General features: G+C 48.3%; 2 protein-coding genes across 8 annotated transcripts in view; one reads left to right on the top strand and one right to left on the bottom strand.

Annotated features, from left to right (window-relative positions):
• The first annotated feature begins 670 nt into the window (after positions 1-670).
• Positions 671-4052, top strand: DUSP14 (dual specificity phosphatase 14). The gene is made up of 2 exons (XM_027883819.1): positions 671-687; positions 2028-4052. Exon 2 carries the CDS (start codon positions 2152-2154, stop codon positions 2746-2748), a length of 597 nt encoding a protein of 198 aa, XP_027739620.1. The 5' UTR covers positions 671-687; positions 2028-2151; the 3' UTR covers positions 2749-4052.
• A 4541-nt stretch (positions 4053-8593) lies between these two features.
• SYNRG (synergin gamma) overlaps positions 8594-22713 on the bottom strand; it is a 37699-nt gene continuing 23579 nt past the window's right edge. For 5 of the 7 annotated variants that reach the window (XM_027883774.1, XM_027883777.1, XM_027883778.1 and 2 more), the window contains 8 exons: positions 16253-16852; positions 15731-15894; positions 14970-15023; positions 14126-14222; positions 13700-13848; positions 10829-10939; positions 10223-10258; positions 8594-9250 (listed from right to left, as the gene is read on the bottom strand). In XM_027883774.1, coding sequence (XP_027739575.1) covers positions 9119-9250; positions 10223-10258; positions 10829-10939; positions 13700-13848; positions 14126-14222; positions 14970-15023; positions 15731-15894; positions 16253-16852 — 1343 coding nt within the window. In that variant the 3' untranslated portion in view covers positions 8594-9118. The remainder of the gene's footprint in view (positions 9251-10222; positions 10259-10828; positions 10940-13699; positions 13849-14125; positions 14223-14969; positions 15024-15730; positions 15895-16252; positions 16853-22713) is intronic. The other 2 variants (XM_027883775.1, XM_027883780.1) reach the window with 1 other exon arrangement.

The raw sequence follows: 22713 nt of genomic DNA, 5'->3' as shown, positions 1-22713 counted from the left end.
GAGTGCCCTGGGTGCCCCTGGCAGCAGATGGAGGGTCTGCCTTGCACAGAGCTGGTTTGGGGCGGGCGCTGCTCTCGCTCTGCCGGGGTCCAGCAGCACTTCCCAGCTGCTTCACCTCCACTCTGAGGGCTTGTGGTCTTCTGGTCTGGCAGAATGAAAAGGAGATGTTGCCCCATCCTCCACTTTCCAGGAGTGGAATGCTGTGGCTCTGGCACCAGCTCTGCCCCTTCCTGTTCTCCCTGTACTTCCAGCAGTGCCTCAGGGAACGGGAGCAGGGGCTCCCCGCCGGGTGGCTTTGGGCACCATCAGAAGGATGCAGAGGTGTGTCTGGGCCTGGCCAGATGCTAAAGGAGACATTAGAGCAAATTAATTACTTCAACTATTTAATGTTTTTTCTGAGCCGTGATTTCTGTGCCAGGCTCAGATTCCTCTGGGCCTACCGTGGCTTGGAGTGCTGTGTTGGCAGGAATTGGTGACATTACAGTGTCGGCAGCAGGTGCCTTCACGGGGCCTCTGTCTGCCCAGTGATCCTCACTCCCAGTTCTTGGACAGCATCAGGTCCAGTGCAGGTCCCAGTAAAATCCATGCTCTCTTCTCTCCCCAGGTCAGCACTGGACACACTCTGTGAGCCATCCCATCATCACCCCGTGACATCCCGGCCCTGACCCCTACCGGTTGTGACCAAGCGTAAGTGCCCCAATCCTTTGTGTTGTCAGTAAGAGCTGTTTGAAAGCACAGACCTCCCCTGCTCAGAGGACTTTATTCCTCTGAACAAACACCCCTTTCCTTGCTGCTCCTGCTGACTGTGTTGGGGTGTCAGTGGGGGAAGCAAAAGCCTCGTTGGGGCAGGAGCTCTTGCAGCTCTTTGGGCCCAGGGTTGCCAGAGCTGCTCGAGTCGGTGCCAGCAGGGAAGAGCCACAGCAGAGGCCGCATTATGCTCATTAAATTCCTGCACCACAGAGCCAAAACTCCACTGGAAGCACCACCAGCCACTGCTGGGACCTGCTGGTGCTTCCCAGAGCATGGGATGTGGGCAGACACTGCACCGAGGGCTGGGGAAGCCACAGCTGGGGTCTCCCAGCCCTTTGAGGACCCTCTAACAAATCCTGCTCCTCCAAGGTGTTGAGCATCCCCCAGATCCCCTCCAGCAGTGCCAGTGCCACAGGTGGGCTCAGAGGTACCTGGGCACGGCAGGGCCTCTCCAGCCTCTCCCACGGCCCATCTGCAGCTGGAGAACACACAGACTGGCAAATTGTTAATGCTCCAGGGCTTGTCCCCTTCGTTGTGGTTTCCCCACTGGCTTTGGAGAAGCCCTAAAGGAGCAGGGGGATCCGAGCAGGGGCTCTCCTGTGGCCCCCACGGGCGATCCCGAGCCTTGGCAGCGCGTGTGTCTCTCTCCTAAGCCTTAGTGAGGCATTAAAGCAGCAGCAGAGCCTCCCCTGTCCCAGCCTCTGCTTGGGTTTTACTCTCAGCTTCTGACATAACCAGGTCACTCTTTCCACACTTGCCCTGCTTCAACGAGAGCCGATGAGTGATGGGGATGGACGTGACTCACGGCTTTCCTAACGAGCCACTTTCCTCCCTTTATGTGCTTTGGCGGGGCCCTTCGTACGCCTAAAAAAGGAGAAGGGTGGCACTGGGGAGAGGGCAGGGTGCTGCAAGTTGCTGGCATCTGCTGTTCCTCACCATCCCTCTGGACTCTGGCCAGCTGTGAGGCTGCTGGGTTTGAGCACGGAAAAGGCGTAGCTCATCTTCCACGTGCCGAGCCGGGTGAGGTGCCGTCCGGGCCCACAGGTAAACCCTCAACGAGTAATTGGGGCTAATTAGGCTGGGAGATCTTTTGTTACTGTTCTGTCCAGGCGATGCCTGGGGGCCTGATGGTGTGATGGGCACTGTGAAACCAGACCCACGTTCCCCAGGGAGCTTTGCCAGGCCACAGCAGGGTGAGCTGGGGTTTCCTGCCCCCTTGGCCAGACACGGCTCAGGGACAGCTGCCCCTCTCATGTGGCCTCACTTGTGTTTTGCAGTGACTAAGAAGAGGAAGCTCTCGTCGCCCCACCACCACCACCACCAGGCCAGATAATCCTTCCCCTGGCCGAAGATCCCGTTGGACCTCTTCCCATAATGGAAGTGTGAGTGCCAAGATCCTCCATGACCTCCAGAAGCCACAACTCCTTGCCGAGAACTCTGATGGCTCCACGAATGCTTTCCGAAGGTGCCCTGGGGGGCATCGCCCAAATCACCCCCTCGCTGTACCTGAGCCGGGGCAGCGTCGCCTCCAACCGGCACCTGCTGCTCTCCCGGGGCATCACCTGCATCATCAACGCCACCATCGAGATCCCCAACTTCAACTGGCCCCAGTTTGAGTACGTCAAAGTGCCTTTGGCTGACATGCCCAACGCCCCCATCTCCCTGTACTTCGACAGCGTGGCCGACAAGATCAACAGCGTGGCGCGGAAGCACGGGGCCACGCTGGTGCACTGCGCCGCCGGCGTCAGCAGGTCGGCCACGCTCTGCATCGCCTTCCTCATGAAGTACCACAAGGTCTCCCTCTTCGAGGCCTACAACTGGGTCAAGTCCCGGCGCCCCGTCATCCGGCCCAACGTGGGCTTCTGGAGGCAGCTGATAGACTACGAGAGGAAGCTCTTCGGGAAGACGACGGTCAAAATGGTACAGACGCCCTACGGCATCATCCCAGACGTTTACGAGAGAGAGAGGAGACCCCTCATGCCTTACTGGGGAATTTAATGGGACTGCAGACAGGAAGCACAACAGAAGGGACACGCTATCCTGAGACAACCAGACTGGAGACATTCCCTTCTTCTTCTTCTACAGCCAACTTTGACTCTTTACCATACAGCAGAACCTCAGTTCTCACCTCACTAACCTGCAAGGCCAACAATTCCTTTCAAAGCATTTCTCTCTATGGGGATTTCCCATCTGCATCTCTTTTCATTTAGCAGAACCAGGTCTCCTTATGAGTTTATTCCTTCCATAAAGCCTCCCTCCTTTTTTAGTCAGTTTGTTAGGGTCCTCCAAGGAAAGGCCTGAGAGGCATTTGGCAGAGCTGCTGAGCCAAGTGCGCTTTGTGACGCGGTAGTAGCCTGGGTATTTCGTTATAGCTTGTTTGCTTCCCTGCAAACCCCTGTAGTGGCTCGGGAGCAGCACTAGCACAGAGTGAACAAGGCCCTGCTCCACAATAGCGGGTTTTCCAAGCACCAGAAAGGCTGGAATACAGGGCTGTGGTGCTAGTGCTGGTGACTCTCAGTATATAGTGTTTGAGATCTTTAGTCAGCTCTTAATCGTATTCAAAGTTAGAAAAAAACAAAAAGAAAACAAAAAAAAAAAAGTGGATGAGTCCACGTCAGCCACGAGGAAAATAAAAATTTGAATGATTCAAATCAAATAAATGCAAGATCCTTTTTAACTCATTCCACGCCAGTCCTGGAATACGGAATACACTTCAACTGCTGGAAAATGCCGGTGTGTTTTGCAGGTGGAAAGCCGACAGATCCTGTCCAGATGTGGCTCAAGACAGAAGCAAGAGCGTTGAACCCGCTGGACAACCAAAGAGACGTTCAGGAATCCGTGCACGGCCCCCTGCCCGAGGGGCTGGGCCGTGTGTGTGAACATTCCAGCGACCACTCAGTTGGAAGTTGGTAAATCTCTGCTCGATTCTTCAGCTCCGAGCCCGGTCATGATCTGCCTTAGTCCATTTCCGAATCACTCCACTCCGTCCTCAAGGTTATGCTGCATTCTGGGATTATTCCGCGCCAACGGATCCGTCCACCCTCCCGGCCGGGGCACAGGCCCTGCCTCGTGCTGTGTGTGCCGGGAGTGATTCCAGCCCCAGCCTTTCCGTGGGAGAGAGAAGCCTCCCTGTGGCTCCCGCCCATCGCTCCCCTCCCGCCAGGGAAGGGACCGGTTTCCTTGGAGCGTCACCGGAGCCCAGGAGAGCCCCGTTCCCGAGGAGACACCGGTGTCCTGCGCCTCGGGAGGAGGGGCAGGCAGATTGCAGATCGCTGATTTAAATGAGATTCTATACTTGTAAAGAAAAATCAATAAAGATCAAAGCAGAACACGTGTTGGTTTCCCGTTCCGAGCGGCGCTAATGGAGCTCCGGGAGCCACGCGGAGCTTTGGGCAAACCTGGACCCAAGCCTTGGGCAGAACCCTGCGAGCTGTTCCACCCCACAGCCCGTCCTGCCCTCCCTGTTCCTCCTCGCAGCAGCCAGGCGGCCCTTCGGGCTGTGGCCCGCTTTGTGCCTCCCCCAGTCCCCGCGAGGAGCAGCAGGAGGGGCTGAAGGGCTCTCCCAGCTCACTGTGCCGTGGTCCTTGGCTGCCCCACACCGAAAGTCATCAGGGCTGAAATAAATCCTGGTAAAGCCAACCCAAAACCGTTTAAATGGCCTCAGCCTCGCTGGGCTCATGGGTAAAAACCAGAGCTGGCTGGAATTAAAGTCTAGATCAGAGTGAACTGGTCACAGAGGCTTTGACCTGTGTCTCTGATCCGAGAGGTCCCTGTGAAAAGTTCCTGCACGTTCCTCCCCCTTCCAAGGGCATCCAAAGCCACTGTTTCCTGAAGGCAGGGATGTTTTCCCCCTCCTTCCCTTGCAAACCCACCTTTGATCCTTTATCCATAGTCAAAACAGCCATAAAGCCCCCCAATACTCCCAACACCTGTTTTTCCAGCGGTATCCACACGGGAATCTTGGTGTCCTTCAGCACCACAGGGACCTGAGAAGTTTCCTCCTGCTTTTCCCAGGTGAGTTTTGTCCCACTGAAATAAAGGTGAGGTTTGCCATCGGCTGCTCCCAGCTCAGGTTCCATGGCTGTGTCCCAGCTCCAGTGACAGACACAGGAGACTGATGTCCACTTAAAAAAATGAATTTTACTCATCTCCCTATTTTAATCACGGATTAAACTGCAGCCAGGGAAATGGTGAGAAGGGAACTAGAGAGTAAAAATCAAGATTAATTGTTAATTTGGAGACATTCCAATACATGGCATTTTAAGGGGGGAAAAAACAACTAAAAACTCAAATCTGCTCAGAAAAATCCATCTTTACCCAAAAAGTGTAATTTAACAGTATTTTTAATGAAAAAACTGAAGGTAAAAATTCTCCACTGTGAATTATTCCATAATTCCACCGTGTGAGTACTGAGGGGAGGGAAGGTGCTGATGTTCAGCCAAGAAGGCACCAAAGGCTGATTTTTAAACACAAGGGAAACTTAGACCTATAAAAAAATGAAATTGCCTCATAAAGCACATCAGGAAACAAAGAATTCACCTGAAATCCCCGTTCAAGGTTCTATTACAGTGTTAATGCTTGTGGGTATTTCTTTGCGAAAGCTCTTTTTGTGTTCACTCCAACAAAAGAGATCTTGTATGAGTGTTTTCCCCCTCAAAATCCAGTTTTTCCATCCTTAAATCTACAGAAACCAAAGAAGAGAGCGAGCCACAGCTCAGCTTGGATTGCTGCAAGCACACCCACTGGATTTGAGGGGAACATCCCTCTTCCTGCTCCCCAGGGGCTTTTCCAAATGGTGTCTTAATTGCCTGAAGAATATTTTATATTTTTCAATATTCAGTGAGGCACTTTCCACATCCCAGCCACCAAGCAGGTTTCTCTTACATTATGATATAAATATTTCAGCTTCCCAGGCTGGTCAGATACAAAACGAGCTCTTTATTGAACACAAGGTTTGAATCTCAACACAGGATTTATAAATCATTGCAGGAATCAAGGGAGTAAACAAGGTATAAAGTCAATTAATAACACTTATTCTCATGGGATTTAAAATACCAGCACTGACTCCAGTGTAGAACAAACCCAAACAGCTCCAACTAATAATCACAAAACCACTTCTGGAAGAGAAATAACATTTGCCCAGAGGGCAGGAGAGGAATCACAATAAAAAGAGAATTTTTCTGATCACTTCATAGAATTACAACATTCATATTTTAACGCTGAGAACCGGAATTAAATACAGGTCCAAAATTAAAAATAAACCCGAAGCAGCAGTTTGTACAACAGCAGCTTTTATTGGAAAGGCGGGGTTTGCTTCAAGTTTAAATAATTCCCAGTGTAGCTGAGGAACTCGGAGCATCCCATGGGATTCCAGGAGCTCCACCTGAGGCTGAACTTCACTCCCAAACCCTGCTCGGGGTTCAGGGCAGGAGCTGCTCAGACCAAACCCAGGGAAGAAAAGCTGCTGCCAGGGAGGGAAAGTCACTGGAATGGTCAGTGCATGAGGTGACAATTCACAGGTGACCCCAGGAATTCCCACCCAGACACGGAGGGGCAGGGAAGGGGTTGGAGCAGCCCCAGCACTCCCAGCACCAGGGATACAGTGGGGAAAAGCCATAAATACATTAAATAACCAGGCTAATAATCCCTTAGAATTCCAAATATACAGAAAGAGACAGAAAACCCACTTTCCACAGGTCACGCCAAGGCAGCTCCAGAAAACACAGACATTAAAAAAACCAAAGAAAATCCTGTTTATCTTCTCCAGTGACAGAATCCGTGCAGGAGGAGTTGTTACAGGTCTGAAATTCCACAGAGCCAAAGGGAAGGCAGCGTGTCCAGGTGTCTGTGCAAGAGGGGGTGGGGGAAGGTGGGCTGTGACAATCCTGTCACCTTGGATACAGCCTGGAAGGACACTGGGCTTGGGCTGGCAGCGACATCCGAGAGGATGCTGAGCCTCCAGTGAGTCACTGGAATGACTGGGATTTGTGAGCTGAGCCTTCCTCTGCAGGGCCTCTATGGGGGGATCTCCAAGAAACATTCCATGTTGGGAACAGAACACTCCCTGCTCCCACAGAGACAGGACGGTGCCTGTGCTGTCCCTCCCCTGGGAGCAGGAGAGCAGCAGTGCCATCCTCCAGCGAGCTCTGCTGCAACTGGAACTGCAAACGTCCACTCCTTATTTTTATGGGCCAAAACACACGAAGGATCCAGCTCAGAGAGGGGAACTGACCTGACAGCAAGCACAGGAAAACCACCACTGCAAAATGCTTCTGTGACAATCCAGCTGGTGCTTTAAGTTCCACGCTGTGGCCTCTTATTTGTGGTCTCCTCTTTTAATTAGGAAAAATAAATCCCGTCTAGCCTTTGGGGGGAAACCCAGGCTGACAATTAACTCCCTTTTCCCAGTACAGCATTCCCAAAACCACTGGAGAAGTGCCTGTGCTCACAGCCAGACCAGGCTGCCCCTGAAGTCAGACAGAGCTTCCTGGAATTTGGGAGGCAAAAGGGAGCACTGGCTCCCTGTCCCCAAAATCCCATGGGAACACCTGCCCTGGTGAGGGCACAGCAGGGTCTGACTGCACAGGCTGTGCTGCTGGAGCTCCTGCACACCTCATAAAGAGAGAGAAGCAGTGAGAGGCTTCCCTGGTTTTTCGATAATTGCTGGGAAGGGATGTGGGCAGTCCCTGTCACACCGTGGAAAATCTGCCACTGGATTAGCCCTAGTTTGTGTTTGTGACTGGAGGCACACGGTGCTTTATTTTATGAATGAGCTAATTTGAGGCAGCAAGATTTATTGTAATTGGTGTAAATAAGGAGCCAGACACCTCTGAGCCAAGATTCTTTCATTTGGGCTAATTAATAGTTTAGTATAACTAAGCTTGTTTGTTTTTAGACACAAAGCATCGTTTTCCTCACTGTAATCTCCAGTTTGGCAAATAACCACAGGTCAGTGGCAGGTACTTACAATGGAGGCAAGATTAACCTGGAACAGCTGTGGATATCTCTGGGGAGAAGGGAGAGATCTGAGGAATTTAGATCAGAGAATTAAGGAGAAAGTTGTAGCCCATGGATTTACACCCCACTTCGTTCCCTGCAGACCCTGACTGGACAGTGGGAAGTCTCTTATAATGCAGTGAAGCTCCCACTTGGTTTAAAATCCTCTAATAGCACTGCACTGTCCTCTGGGTGTTGGATCTGAGGGAAGAATCAGGTACTCTAGATGTACAGGTAACATTTTGTGACAAAATTATACAAATCTCCTGTCCAGTGGGGGGTGTACCTGCCATAAACCACAGAGCAGCAGGGACACAATGCCCTGCCCCAAACACCAGCTTGCTAAAACCACCAGCTTCCAGTGGTAAATCCCTTTGGCTGTTGAATCCCACTCCCTGTGACAGGAGCCAAGGGCCACCTCGTGCTGCCAGCTCTGAGTCACAGGGACAGGTTACTGCAGGTAGCAGGAGACTGCACGAGCCACACACACAGGATTCCTGTCAGGAAAAGCATCTCAACATCCAAAAAAGGGAAAGTATCTACACAGGAGCAGATGTGCTACATCAGCAAGAGTCCCGTTTTCAACAGAGCTGCAGCCACACAGCTACCAAAGGGTCAGGAGAAACATAAATCACACCTGGAGCTCAGGACAACTCCAGGGAAGTTTATCTGTATTTACAACAAAGCTGCAAGTTTTAAACTCCAGCTGCCTGTACTGCAGAATCCAGATACGACAGGGAAAATTTCCACAGTTTTCCAGCCCTCACCCCCCACACCAGCCAGTTGAGCACACAGAACAGCTCCCAGCACAGAGCACTGGAGCTGTTAAATCCACAGCAGCGAGTCCATCGTTCATTTTGCCTCGATGGCTGCTGTGACTCAGGTGCTGTCACAGCAGCAAATATCTGAACAACAACAACATCACGGTCCATATCCCAAACACCTTAAAGAGAAGATCTGCTTACAAATACAGATTCCCAAGTACTAAAGTGGTCACTTCTATGCAAACCAGCCCAGCATTTCGGGTTCTTTGGGAAGCTCAGTGCTGGCTCCCCCCAGGTTTTGTGCACGTGGCTACCAGGCTGCTTTTACACTGAATAACACGTTTTCATGTTGAGAAAGTCTGAAATGCCACCTTTTTTTTTTTTTTTTCCATGCTACATTTTTTTTCTGGTTATTTCTGAACCCTTGGCCATTTCAAATGACTTCTTCACTGTCTGTGACAGTGGCTTTAACCTCTTACAGCCCAAAACTCCACCCCAAACATTTCAAACCCTGAGCCCAACTCCAGCCTCTCCACTTACTCCACCCCACCAGTTACCCCAGGTCCTGCATTATTAACCCCAAAGCTCCACCTTCAGTGCAGCTGCTCTCAGAGCAGGTCTGGCAGGATGAGCCCTGGAGGTTTGGGCTCCACACAGTTGATCCAGAAGTTGGCACAGCTGGCGTGGTACTGGTGCCCTCCATAGGCCAGCTTAAAGTTGTCTGTCTCGGAGTTAAAGGCCTGAAAGAAGAATGGAAACGAGTGTGACAGTCTGATCTACTGCAGGATCTGAAACCAGAGTGGGAAATGGATACAGCAGAGGCATCACCCTGGGATGGCACAGCATGGCAGGACCCTCCCCCCAGCACAGCACCCCATAAACTGTGTTTTATTTTAGTTACAGGGGGGGCAAAACCTTCAGCCATCACAGCTGAGCCAACTTACACCTGCATGGGGGGACCAGCTCTGACCCCTGGCAACCAACTCACCTCATTTTATGCATCTCCTAGTCCTGCTCCGAATCCCTAACGAGGTGAGGCTTGTCCTGCCTGCCAGCACACAGCTCCTGCATTTATTTCCCTGGCTCCAGTTCTGCTGGGAGTTAGGCAGGAGCAATTCCTGCTATTAGTGTTATTTCAGGTTGAATTTGATCTACTTCCTCCTGTTAATTGAAGCTGCTTTACAATAGGAGCCTCTGAGCAGAGCGTGTGAAGCCATGAACAAGCTGAAACCACCTCAGTGTTTGTTGCTAGGAGATATTTTCCAATGCTTCACAGCTCCCTATTTAAAAAAATATCCCAGCCCTGCTCCCCACACCCTGGATTTCCTGCAGACATTTCTAAAAATGCCACTGCCTGCTACATATAGCCAAAAGTCAATATTTCTAGCACAGAACCCCTAAAATCCCCCCCCTCTTCTGCCACGGACACATAGATTCAGAAACTCACTGCAGGGGATTTTCTACCACACAACAGAAGGAGCACAAAACCAGAAAGCTGGTCACAAGTACAGGCATGCAGACAAGACAAAAGGGGAGGCTCTGGAGCATGTTAGTTGATCAGATCAAGTGTTAACGGTCACAAAAAATGACTGGAAGAGGAGGATTAATGATTGGTACAATTGAGAATGACAGCTGAGAGCCAGTCAGCAGCTCAGCCTTCCACACTCAGCTAAGAATGAGTCCAGAAAGAATGTTTTTTAACAGATTCATACTTTTTTAGGAAGCTCTTCCACAGGTTTCTCTTCATTCTGAAATGATGTTGAAACCAAAAAGTCAGGAAAAGTGCCGATATTGTGAACGGGTTGGCACAACTCTGCACGTGTGCTGAGAGCCCCTCCCAGCTCTGCTAACGGCAACAGTCCCCTCTGGTGATCCATTTCATAAGAAAAGTCATTAAAAATGGTTTCATTTGTTAAAAAAACCCACAAGTTTTTAAATATTAGTCTCTCCCGTTTCTTCCCCATTATGAACAATTTAACCCTTTCTCCACGGCTCTGTCACACCAAAGCCCAAGGAACACGGGACACTGAGCACAGGATTTTATGTGAGTCCCACCTGTGGGTCAGAGTTTGCTTTTTCCCCTCTGCCATTTGCAAATTACAGCCATGAAAATCTTTCCAATAAACCCATCCCTGGGAGTGCCCAAGGCCAGGCTGGACAGGGGTTGGAGCAGCCCGGGACAGTGGAAGGTGTCCCTGCCCGTGGCAGGGGGTAGAGAGGGATGAGCTTTAAGGTCCCTCCCAACCCAAACCATTCTGGGATTCTATAAATGCAAGTCCAGACCGTGAATTACAAAGCAGTTTAACCACTCCACTTACTTTACTTCGGGAATCCACGTTTAGGAGACACACTCCACAGGCCAGATCCTGGGCATTCTTGATCCCCGGGCGCAGCATGCAGGAGGAGAAATCCAGGGAGTTTTCATCTGGCTAAAGAAACAACACAACAACACTCAGGCTCTTTCAGCCACTGGAGAAGTTTCAGACATCAGGATGAAAATGACTGAGTACCAAGAGCCCCGGTGTGACACCAGCATGGCAGGGGTGAGGTGGTGCATTCCCTCCTCACCAGCTGCTGTGGGGTTCAACCAAAGCCATGAGGATGGGTTTGCCATCTCCAGCAGCACTAATTTACAACACTCAGAACCCTTGAAAAAGGCTGTGACTACAAAGGAAGGAATTCTTCAGCTGCACATTCCCACATCAAAAGGGGAAGGAGCCCAGGCTGCTGCGAGCTGGGAGCTGGAGGAAGGCAAACAGTGGATCAGCAGGTATTTGTGCAGCTGTGGGAGGGAGGCACAGCCAGCTCTGCTCTCCCAGCAGCACTGGAGGGGTGGCTGCTGCAGGGCTTATCGTCCTGGATTCTGTTATTGCCTGAGCAAAAAAGGGCAGTTGTTACTTTTTGGGTTTTTTTGTTGTTTGGTTTTGTTTTGTTTTGTTTTTTTGGTTTTTTTTTTGTTTTTTTTTTGAACCTACAATATGGCAGAGCAGTACAAAACGGGGTATTAAGTTTAACCAAAGCACAGAGTTCAGGTCACCAGCCACAAAGCTCAGGTTAAGGAGAGGCAAAGGATGGGAGAATAAACCTGAAAACAAATTAATACAGTCACTTTTCCGGTACTTAACCTCAAATTTCAGCCATGGGACAAATGATCAGTTAAAATTTTGCATGAGGACAGTATAAAACCATTCAAATTTTGCATGAAAATAACAGTGCAAATAAAAACAATGACTGGAAGTGCAAGAAGCTTAAAAAAATGGTGTGAACCCAGGACATGTCTCTTAATCCACACTCTGGTTATGCTGCTCACGCTGCCCCGCTGAATGGCTGGAGAATAAGTGGAATCCTGAGAAAAAACCCCACCCTTTAATCTCTAAGTAGATCAATCAAATTAATAAAGGCACTCTAATATTTGTTTACCAAATGCATGAGTGAAGCAAATGAGAAGGTCATCCTGCAATTTGCTGTGAAAAACCACAGGGCTGTGCATAAAATTACCTTGTAACAAAATCCTTTAAAAGATAAAATTAACCTTTCCAGGCACATGCCTGGGAGCTGGAATACTTCTCTCCAGTTAATTGGCACCTCCGCATCATTTGGGATCCCTGACTGCAACACCAGGGAGGGAGGTGTGAGTTCCACCCCTTCCAGTGGGCCCCGTGGGGAAGAGAACCAAAAAAAAAGGGGTGATTTGGAGAGTTACAGGAGCCAGGAGTCCCTGCTTCTTGGATAACTTCAGAGGGACTGTGTGTCCACATCAGAAGTTACTGTTTGCAGCTCCTGATGTGCTTAAAATGTATCTGGAGTCACCAGCCAGGAGCTGCTCTGGCTCAGAGAACACGTGGCCAAGCTTTGGACTTCCAAGTAATCCCTGTAATCTTCCAAGGAAAAGCACTTTAAGAACTGTATTTTAATCCACCTGTTTAAATCAGGAGAAGATCCTGACACCTTCTGAGACTGGTACTATCAACAACAAAAAGTCCAGCAGATGGATGCAGGTCTGTCAGCTCGCTCTGTCGAGCAGGAGGATATTGAGGGTATAAATTCCCCAGGACAGGCTCTGTGCACCACAGGACATCACCAAAACACCTGGGGAGGTTTCAAAGGGGCAAAAGTTGTGTAAAAAAGGGGCTGATCATTTATTACACCTGCCCTGCAGGGAATGACAGTGAGCTGGAGATGGGTATTTCAAGCAGAAACCAAGTATTCCAGGCCTTACTTATAAATGATTGTTTACTGGGAAGCAAAACCCTTTTGTGGCCACAGCTGCAGTGCAAGGCAGAAGCCACAAATTAAACTGCTCAGGGAAAACCTACCCATGGTAATGATCTGCTCAGCGGTGCTTGATGGGATGTGCTGATACTGGCTCAGAGTTACAGACTCCTCAGGTATGCCCGCAGTTAAAGGGAGCCATTATGCAACTCAGTATCAAGCAACAAACACAGATAATTACCTAAAAATACCAGTTTTACCCTGGGTAAAGAAAGTCATTTTGCAATTGTATTTCCTGCAACACAAATACCCCAAAATCCCCCGGGGTATTTAACGGCAGAGTGATTTTCCTGCCTCCTGTCTGTGTGTGTTCTGGGCCCCATTGTGCCCCTCTCCTTCCCATTCCTCTGCAGACCCATCCCAGGGGATGCTCCTGCTCAGCCCTCAGGCCATCCCTGCCTGTCACGCTCACCCAGGGGTGTCCAAAGCTCTCCTGACAGGGAGCACTGGAGCTTTTCCTGGCAGTTCAGGAGAGGAAAAGCTGCTTAGTCTGTAGCAGGAACCAAAACAAACTCGGGCATTTCCAAATGCAAAGGAGAGGAAAAACAGTTTTAGTTATTCCTGTGTTGCTACACTGTGTGCTCTGGAATTGTGAGCACTAAAACTAATCGTAGGGATATTAAAAAACAAGTTATGTCCATGCTATTCTGGCTTCATAAAATTGCTTATTTGAATTTTATTAAATTTTCCTTACTGGAGATGTCCACAGACACACAGGATATCACCTCAATCAATTGTTTGTACGTAAACAACAGTTTATTCTTAGAGAGTTTTAAAATGGATTTCACAAATAAGCACATTTCCACTTGGCAAGAGAAAAAAACCACCCACTGTAAAGTTAGGACACCCCGTGGAGTCACTTTAAATACAATTATGACATTTCTTTTAGCGAGCAGGCAGCTTCTTTCTGGTCTTACCGTTAAAGCAGCGAGTGACATGAAGCTGATCAGGTTGTTCCACACTTTATCGATGTCCTTCAGCAGCTGCTGGAGTTTCTCACTGCAAACAGCGGTCGCTTTGATGCCCAGTTCCACTCTCTTTGTCACTCTGTAGACTTCCACAACCCCTGGGGATGTAAAACACAGGGGAGGATTGCAGAGAATGCACTGGATGCCAGAACTTTTAACTCAGACGTGGCAAAAATGGGGATGGCACGGGAGAGGTGGGCATGGAGGGTCAGTTCAAAGCAGGAGGTGCATTTATTTAGCAGAATAGTTATTCGTTATTTAGGTGCAGGCAAAGATTAGGTTAAAAAATAATGCCATTTTGGGAAGGCTGGTTCTATATTCCTGTTTTTGAGAGAAGAACTTTCAACGTAAAACACACGGAAAATTGAAACATACCCAGTAAATATTCCATGCCTTGGGCAGACTGGATAACTTCAGTGCAAACAGATGAGCTACTTATTCCATTCAAGGTGTCGTTTGCTTTCTTTATGACCTGGTAGAAATGAATTTCATAAAATGATGGGGTTATCTACCTTTAAATAATCATTATGAACAGGACTGTCCCCAGCAGAAACTGTTATACAAAAAAAGAGGTAAATTAAATAAGAAATGCTTGCTGCACTCCACCACGTGTTTTTATACACTCCTGCTGTAAGCAGATCAGGGGAAGAGAAGAACATTTAAAACCTTAATGTATTTCCCCTGGTATTTTGATTACAAAATAAGAGTTTTATGAGCATGCATGCCTTGCTACCTCGTTTAGTAACAGCATTCACAGTTTGGGCTGTCTAATACTCAAATGCAAAGAAGGAATTTTAAGGAGAGCTGACCCAGCTGTGAAATGAAATATCTGACACTGGTCAGCAGCAAACAAATGGTCCCTCAGCACAGCACAGAAACAAACCTGTTCCTCAGGAACCCCTGGGGAGCCACATCCTGGTACCAGTGCTCTGAGCAACACAGTCCTGGGCACCCAAACCCAGAAACACCCCCCCAACTCGTGAGCTGGAACCTTTAGGGAAAAGCCAAACTAATCCCCAGTGACAGGGAGATTAGTGTAGGGTGCTGAGCTGGGGAGGTGACGCTGCTGCTGCTGCTGGGTGACAGCTTTGGGGTTTTAATTTGTAATTCCCAGGGCTGATTCCCACCCTTCCTCTGCCTGTTGGTCTTAAACACCGAGTGAGGTGGTTCCTGCAGGGATCAGGGAAGGATTTGCAGGGGGAGGGGGTGACAGACTCACCTGCAGGGCACTCTCCAGGCACCTCTGCCACTCATAGGCGTACCTCTCACTTTCCTGGGGAGAGGAAGGACAGGCTGAGTCTTATTCCTGCACACATTTATTTCCCTTTCTCTGACACAACAGACACACAGCAGAAAGGTATTTCAAAAGACTATTTGCAGATCAGCCACGTGAACTTTCAACATATCTATTCTTAATTTTCCCCCATTCTCTCAACATTCTCTTTGCACCTGAACTCTAAAATTTGATTTCTGGGAGTCACAAAAGGAAGAACATATACATGAGTAAAAAGTTTCATTGCACACACCCCCTCCTGACACTTTTGTCACAGTCTGCTGTTCTAGAGATGGGGATTAGCGGAATTTAATCTGAGTCCTTTTCCATCCCTTCTCAGGATGAGCAAGAGAAATAAGTACCATGCAGCCAAAAAGTGATGCCATTTCCCAAGGCAAATGGTTCTCCGTGCCAAAGCTGGGATTAGATTTAAATTGTAACTAATTTCCAGTTATAAGCTTAGGCTGCAAGGTCAAGTGATTCTGTGTTTCAGACAACAGCATTTTCCCACTTCACAAGACTTGAGAAGAAAGTTCCATTAAGAGCAGTTTCCACTCACAACACCCAGCTTTACCCAGACGCCACCTTAGAATCACACCCCGAGTTCAAAGAGCTGAAGTCCCAAAAAACTGGATACAGAACACCCTTGAGCTCACCCTGATGATGTCACTGCCCATTATTCACTTGTGTTCCAGGTAGTTCCTTACCTCCACCTCCCCAGTCAGGTCCTTGTACTTGTCTCTGATGACGGGCAGTGCCGGCTTCTCGCTCAGGGTGTTGGAGCGATCCCTGAACGGCTGCTCCAGGGCTGGCAGAGGTGAGGAGCGACTTATCTCCCTGTCACCCAGGCTCAGGCTCCTTTTGTGAGACCCTAAAGAGGCAGGTTATAAAACAAGTTACTCCTTTACTCATAAATCACAGAGTATTTAAAATGTCTGAAGGGGCACCAAGTGTTGTCCCACTCCTCCGGAAGAACAAATCATTTTATTTGCTCAGTGACTGGTATGAATTTCCCCAGTTTTCCATTTCTTACAATTTTTTGGCACAATAAATGCTTTCCTTGTAGAAAAAGACCAGCTTCAAATGCCACAGAAATCAACAAGAAGATTCAGGTCATTTCCATCAGCCTCTGGAACAATCCCCATTAGCCAATTTTATAATTCAATTAGAAAAATTAGCCTTTGATGAGCAGATGCATCATGAGCTTCCTCCACCCTGCGCAGGCTTACCTTGCACAGACAGGTCAAAGGTAGCCAGCTCGCTCCTGATCATCTCTTCACTGGATTTCACCTTGCCTTGGGAAGTCGCCACCAAGAAGTCAAACTTGCTGATTTTTGGTTTCTCGCTTTGGAATTCTCCAAAGTCATCCGTGGATTCCCTTCGCAGCTCCGAGGAGACACCGGCAGCGAGGAGATCAGCCTCCTGGGCTGTGTCAGCCGCTGCTGCACCCTGAGCTTCCGAGGAAGGTCTCGCAAAATCCCCAAAGTCTGCGATGTCATCGTCGCTTGGCCCGCTGGAGATCGGCCCGGAGTCTTTAAAGTTTGCAAAGGCTGCAAAGGAAACGTCCTGTAAGGCATCCTCGCTGGAGAAGGTTGTCACTTTGGAAACTGTTGTCATGGTGATGTTTTCTGAGCTGCCAAACAAGGTCTCCTTCTTCTGGAGGACAGAAGTGGCCGCGGAGGATCCGCTCCCCGAGGGCTGGGCGAGGCCGGGGAGCCTCCTGCCCTGCTGGAGGTCGTCCCTGTCGGACCAGTCGGAGCTGGCCAGGCTGCTGACTGCAGAGCCACTGGTGCAGCTTCCCAGCGGGGCGCATTTTAAGTCATCGATATCTGAGGGAAACAAACCCCCACAATTAGAGGCCGAAGTTCAAACGCAACCGGCCGAGAGGCTGAAAGAACCGGGAGAGCAGGCCCGGGAACTGGAGTGCCGGTGAGCCTCGAGCTAAAGTTTGCACAGAAATAATCTGAAAAAAAAAACACCTGAGCATTTAACACAAAAATCTCCCAGTTCAATAAATGTAAGCCTTGACCTTTGAATGCTGCCTTACGTTTTAAGCTCAAAGTCACCACCCTGCTACAGGTAGTGAAGAAAGACTAAAAAAAAATAAAATCCATGTTTCTGGTCAGTCCAGGCTGCACAGATCACCAGTTCAGCTTCCTGGCTGCGGGATCTACAATCAAAATATAAATGTTACAACTCAAACATCTTAACACGTTATTTCATCTTATCAAACCCAGCCACACAGAAGACTGGGCTGACTTTTCCATTCCTCTGATAAAGCATTAATACACCTTAATTTTATATTCATGCTTTGATACAAATAACACATAAAAATGTGCTGTAAGAATCTAAAAAACCTAGAAATCCTGTTTAAGCTTATCAGAGCTCCTGCAGCGCTGCACGGCCGACTCGTCCAACTTCCAGGTGCCAGGACTGACAGGGATATTGGGAAGATCATGTTTTAACTGAATAAACAGTTTGTAAAAGCTAAGTCTAGAGAAAATCCAATTATTTTGCAGAAAGCTCCAAACATTTATACTCACCTGGTGATTACATGGGCCAATAGGTTCTTCTCCCTGCCCGGGGGCTCCGCTGCTCCCACCCCACTGATCTTTCACCTTCACACTGAGACTGATCCCCAGTGAAGGCACAGAGCCAGGGGCTGGGCAGTTTTCATTAAAGCATTAAAAAAAAAAAAACAAAACAACAAACCAAGCCTCCTCTCCTACATTTGGCATTTGTTTTCCAGCATTAGCAATTGTCAGTTCGGATTAGACATCCGGCTGCACAGCGCCCGGGGTCCAGCGGGCTCGAGGTACAGCAAACCCAAACCACAAAATGCATCCTCTGAGTGTTGTCTGAGCTGAGATTCTGGTGATAAACACCATGGTCTGGCACACTGGGGTTTAATAGAGCCAGGGTGGGAACAAGCTGACTTCCCAGCTGCCCTCCTTATTTGATCCAGCCACACCAGCCTGAGGATTAAACCATTTTAACAAACCATTTCTGCCTCGGTTTACTCCTTTCACTGGAAGGGCAGAGCAGGCCAGGCTTCAGGCTGCTTCCCAGGCATGACCCACATACACTGCTAATGAAAAATCTAACAAATACACAATATAATGATGGAGTTTAATGGGCCAGCCAGGCACGGTGTGTGTCATCCATCAGCTCTTCCCGAGGGTCTTCCCGCAGCTGCCAATTTGCCCGTGACAGCATCCCAAACCCAAACTGAGCCCCTCGCACACAGACAGCAAGACTTCAAAGTGCCACTTGAATATTAAATGTGCAGAGAAGCAGAAGGTAAACAGAGGAGAGATGGAATCACCTGCTCACAGCAGAACTGCACGGAAAGGAGGCTCCGAGGTGAAAGGAGCCGACGGGAGAGGGATCGGTGATTTATCACCACAAACCACATCTTGTGCTCTCAAGTTTTTGTTTAAAGAAGGGAAATGAAAGCTTTGCATGAAAGAGGGAGCCAGGAGCACCTCCGACACGTCAGCCAACTGTAATTAATCCTGGGATCTTGGAAATACCACCGGCTACTAGGCAACCTCTTTTTCTTTTCCAATTTGTGTTGACTCCAAAGCCCAGCAAAGATTTGAGCATTGCTATTGTTCCTGTGTTCCCTGGGAATGAAAGGGAAGAGTGATGAGCCCTCTGTGAGGACCTGCACACTCACGTCCTGTTGTGAATTATTCCTTTGATAACTGCTAAGATTTTGAGCTGCAAACACATCCCAAAGGACCAGGTCAGTGCATTCCTGATCCCACCCTGGCTCAGGGACAGGCAGGACCTGCAGCAGGCTCCAGAGGGGAATCCTGAACTCCCCTGCAATCAATAGGTCAAGGCAGGGAAGGCCGAAGAATAGTTTAATTATTCACAAACTAAGATGCAAGATTGTCTCCGTGAACTCAGGCAGACACAAAACCTCTGCAGAGCTGCGAGGGCTGAGGTGAAATGTGATGGTCCAATTCTGTACATTTGATTTATCTGGATAGTTCCAACAGGATTACTCTGGTGAATAAACTTCCCTAGGAGTATTATATTACAGAAAAAACAGCGTGTTCAGAGCTGAAGTGTTTACAGCTCGAGCCGTTTGAAAACAATTTAGGGAAAAGCACGGAAAACAAGAACGTGGAGCTGCCCATAATCCCAGGTAAACTCGCTTTGGGAAGAATTTTACAGGAGAAAACCTACACCATTTTGCTGTGCCATGTGCTGCACTTCAGAGGATCACCTGCCACAGCTTGGAGGTTTCTGAAGAGAGGAAGTAAAACCCTCCCCTGTGTCACAGTCACGGCAGAGCAAAAGGATCCTCTGAGCTCTTGGCACGTTTGCTGCCTGACGAGGAGGAGTTTTACCCCCAGCAGGTTCCAGAGCAGTGGCCACCACTAACAGGTGAAGCAGCAGCTCCCACGTGCACAGCAGTTCTCACTGACCCCCAGGAACCCTTTGAGGTGTGAGTGTCTTTACTGCTGGCACAAAGATTGGTTCCTTAAGCAGCGTTAAGAGCTGCTCCTCCCAGAGCACAGATCTGTGTCAGCTCTGGTTACAGTGGGGCAGCCTTGGCCTATGATGCAACAAAGCTTTGTTTTGCCAGTGAAAAAAATTTAAATTTTAAATATTTTTAAGTATGAATGTCTATCAGTAATACTTTTCGCAAAGCAAGAGACGATTAAGTAAGGGAGAAAATTAATTACTTCTAACTAAGCATCACATGGGGGCAAGACAGAGGCCACAGAGCAACCCCAATGTCCTCCTGGAGGACAGGAGCAAGAACAGGATCTGAACTGATGAGAAACATCAAATTTCACCCAAAAAAAAAAAAAAAAAAAAAAAAAAGAGCAAAGACTTAATCCATTCAAAATTCTACCAAAATTCTTCATTTTGGGGGCACACAGTTTTTTGGTAAAGTTAAAACCAAACCCAACTAGTATTTCTTTCAAACCAAAAGGTTTGGAATATTTACCATCTATTTTCCATCCAGTTTTCCATCCAATCTGAACTCCCAAACCCAAAGTCCAACCTGCCTGATGCTCACCTGGGACCAGCTACACCTGTATGAGCCTGACAGGATGAAATACAATTAAAATCCTGTCTCCCAGTGTTATCAGTAAAAAACTTGCCATCCCTGATTTGAGCCAACTATAATAATTTATTCCAACTACCAAGGTTTAAGTTATGGCTGGAGGCCACTTACAAGCTGGAGCCTTCAATGTCAACAGCTTAATCATTCCAGGAAAACCCTCCACAGCACCAGTGATCGCCTAAAGAACAGCAAAAAAGGCAAATCCAGAGGACTGGAATAAATTTAGTGCTTTTAACCAGCACAGGAGGGTTTCAGGTTTTTGGATTTCGGTGCCTGTGAAATCCTGATGAAGTCACTGTGAGTCCTGTGCCACGTTCTGGTTGTTAGGGTGACGCAGTTCTGCTCCCAGCGGAGCAGCAGCAATCCTGTTACCCTGGGAACATCCCCTGCAGCCTGAGCAACAATGCAGGGCCTGGATGGAGACAGCACCACCTCCTCACCACCTCCTCACCACTTCAGGGGGTCTCTGCCTGGCAAAGGTGGGAGGAAACTGGGGGAACAGGGAGCTGTGGGCACTGCTGCTGTGGGTGTCTTGCCTGCCAGCAACCACAAAAATCCAAAGCCCATTTCTCAGCTGGGGAAGTCTGGAACAGCTGATCATAAGGGAATTATTCCCATTTCCTCTCCCTACAGGATGGAAGTAGCTAAGGTGGAAACCATCGAGAATGCTGACTGTAAAATAAATGAAAATGAAAGAAACAGAAAAGCCTCCAAACCTGATGGAATTAGAGGATTTGCTAATTACTTTTAAATTATCACGACAAACAACGTTTCACAGCAAAATAAAGCCCCCTGAGCTCACTCTGGGAGCTCAGTCCCACAGAGGCCCAAGGCAGCTGCTGCCCCTGTGCCCTTGGGAAGGCCATGGCAAACGTGTCAGAGACCTTCCCGGGATAAATCCGGGTGGATAAGCTCCTCTGTTTACAGAATTAACTTCAATGAGAGCAAGGCAGTGAATCTGACTGTCAAGCCTGGACAAAAAAGTAATAAATATAGTCTGGAACGTTCCTCTCCCTCCTGCAGGTGTGATTAGCTGAACAAACACAAACAGCTCGGGCCCTGCAGAATTAGGGCTCAGGTTTATGTTCAAAGCTTTGATTTAAAAAGCTTTAGGGCTGGGCATGACCTGCTGATCCCCAGAATCAAAGAGGGTTGTTGTGGGGGGTTTTCTTCCCCTTTTTCTTTTAAAGTCTCTCAAGCTCAGCGTAAAAAAAAAGCCACATTCTGCTTCCTGGTCTGGTCTTTGCTCTTGTGGCAACTCCAAAACCCCACAACATTTTAACTTCATTCCACATCTCAATTATTTTCATCTTTTTACCTTGTCTGCTAATTTAATGTTAATCCTATGTGGCCCAGGATTTGGAGGAATGTGAAGTGACATAATTACAGGCCACAAATTGGCAGCTGTCACTCATGGTTGAATGTTCTGATATTCAGAAGGCAGGACTCCCAAAATGGAAAAACGGAGCAGGGTGTTTACTTTGGGGCTCTGATGAACTCACTTCAGATTAGCTAAAGAAATATCTGAATATTATTTGATGGGCTTCTACTCAAAAAGGCCTAGCCAGCAACACAGTTTTCCAGTTCCAGCTCACAGAAAAAACCCTGCCACCACACATTTTCTCTACTCAAACCCTCTCAAACATTGCTCTTCTGAAAAAATATTATTTAGGCTGATATGTAAAGGTTCAGAAGGTCACAGGGAGCCAGGTCAAAGCTTTGGAAGAGGAGAAAGAAGCTCACCCACACTCTGCTCTGCAAGAGGAAAGGCACCCACCGGCCTAAGGGGATACTAGAACTTTAAACTTTGTATTTTTGAAGAGAAAGAGATACATTGCTGGTTTGCAACAAATCACACACATCCCCACGTTTTGAAAATATGCCAAGATAATATTTATTAACACAGCAGGACTTACAGATCACAAAAGATAGTGATACAGAGAGGCTCGGGAGGGCGGTATCAGAGTAAAGCATGCAGGTCAATACTTGCAGAAGAGAGATATCAAAGCAGATCTGAAAAGGCACATTCACACAGGAAATGTTTAGTTGAAATCAGACATTAGAAAAAAAGCAGCAAAAAAACCTGAAGTCGATTAAAATGTACAGAGATCTCCAATAATGCCAAAGGAAAAGGTACTTTACAGGGGTGTCAGTGCAGCAGAATAACCCTCTGGGACGGGGTTCGCTCTCGCTGCAGGAAGAGCAGATCAGGTCCATCCAACACGAGGAGGTGCTGATTAAAATGCTTCCAACTCAGAGGGAAACGAAATTTGGTAGAAAAGAAGCAGCCTGGTTGAAACTAATGACATGCAGCCAGTGCTCAAAGGGTTATAGGGAGTGAATGCAAGAGAAATCAGGCAGCGTTAGTATCATCTACCTTCCACACAGAGTCAGAGCAAAGTTTAAAGAGACTGTATCCCCCTGGGAGAGAGCAAAACTGGGAACCTTTCACCCCTCAGAGGACAAAGCACGGGAAGCACCTCAGGGATTTCCTCCTAATTCCCAGCGTCAGCACCTACCTGCCCATACCTGGAAGCTGTACCAGGGTGAGATCTCAGAGCCAAGGGATAAACACACCTCTGTGTGGGGATGGCAGAAAGC

This window comes from Empidonax traillii, unplaced genomic scaffold, assembly GCF_003031625.1.
Source record: "Empidonax traillii isolate 1590-97213 ecotype Southwest subspecies unplaced genomic scaffold, ASM303162v1 scaffold135:size1941959, whole genome shotgun sequence".
NCBI lineage: Eukaryota > Metazoa > Chordata > Aves > Passeriformes > Tyrannidae > Empidonax > Empidonax traillii.
This window is presented reverse-complemented; position numbering and strand designations above follow the sequence as displayed.

Bases quoted from the DNA above. Each gene is read 5' to 3' on its own strand.
- DUSP14 (XM_027883819.1), top strand. From the start codon at position 2,152: ATGACCTCCAGAAGCCACAACTCCTTGCCGAGAACTCTGATGGCTCCA.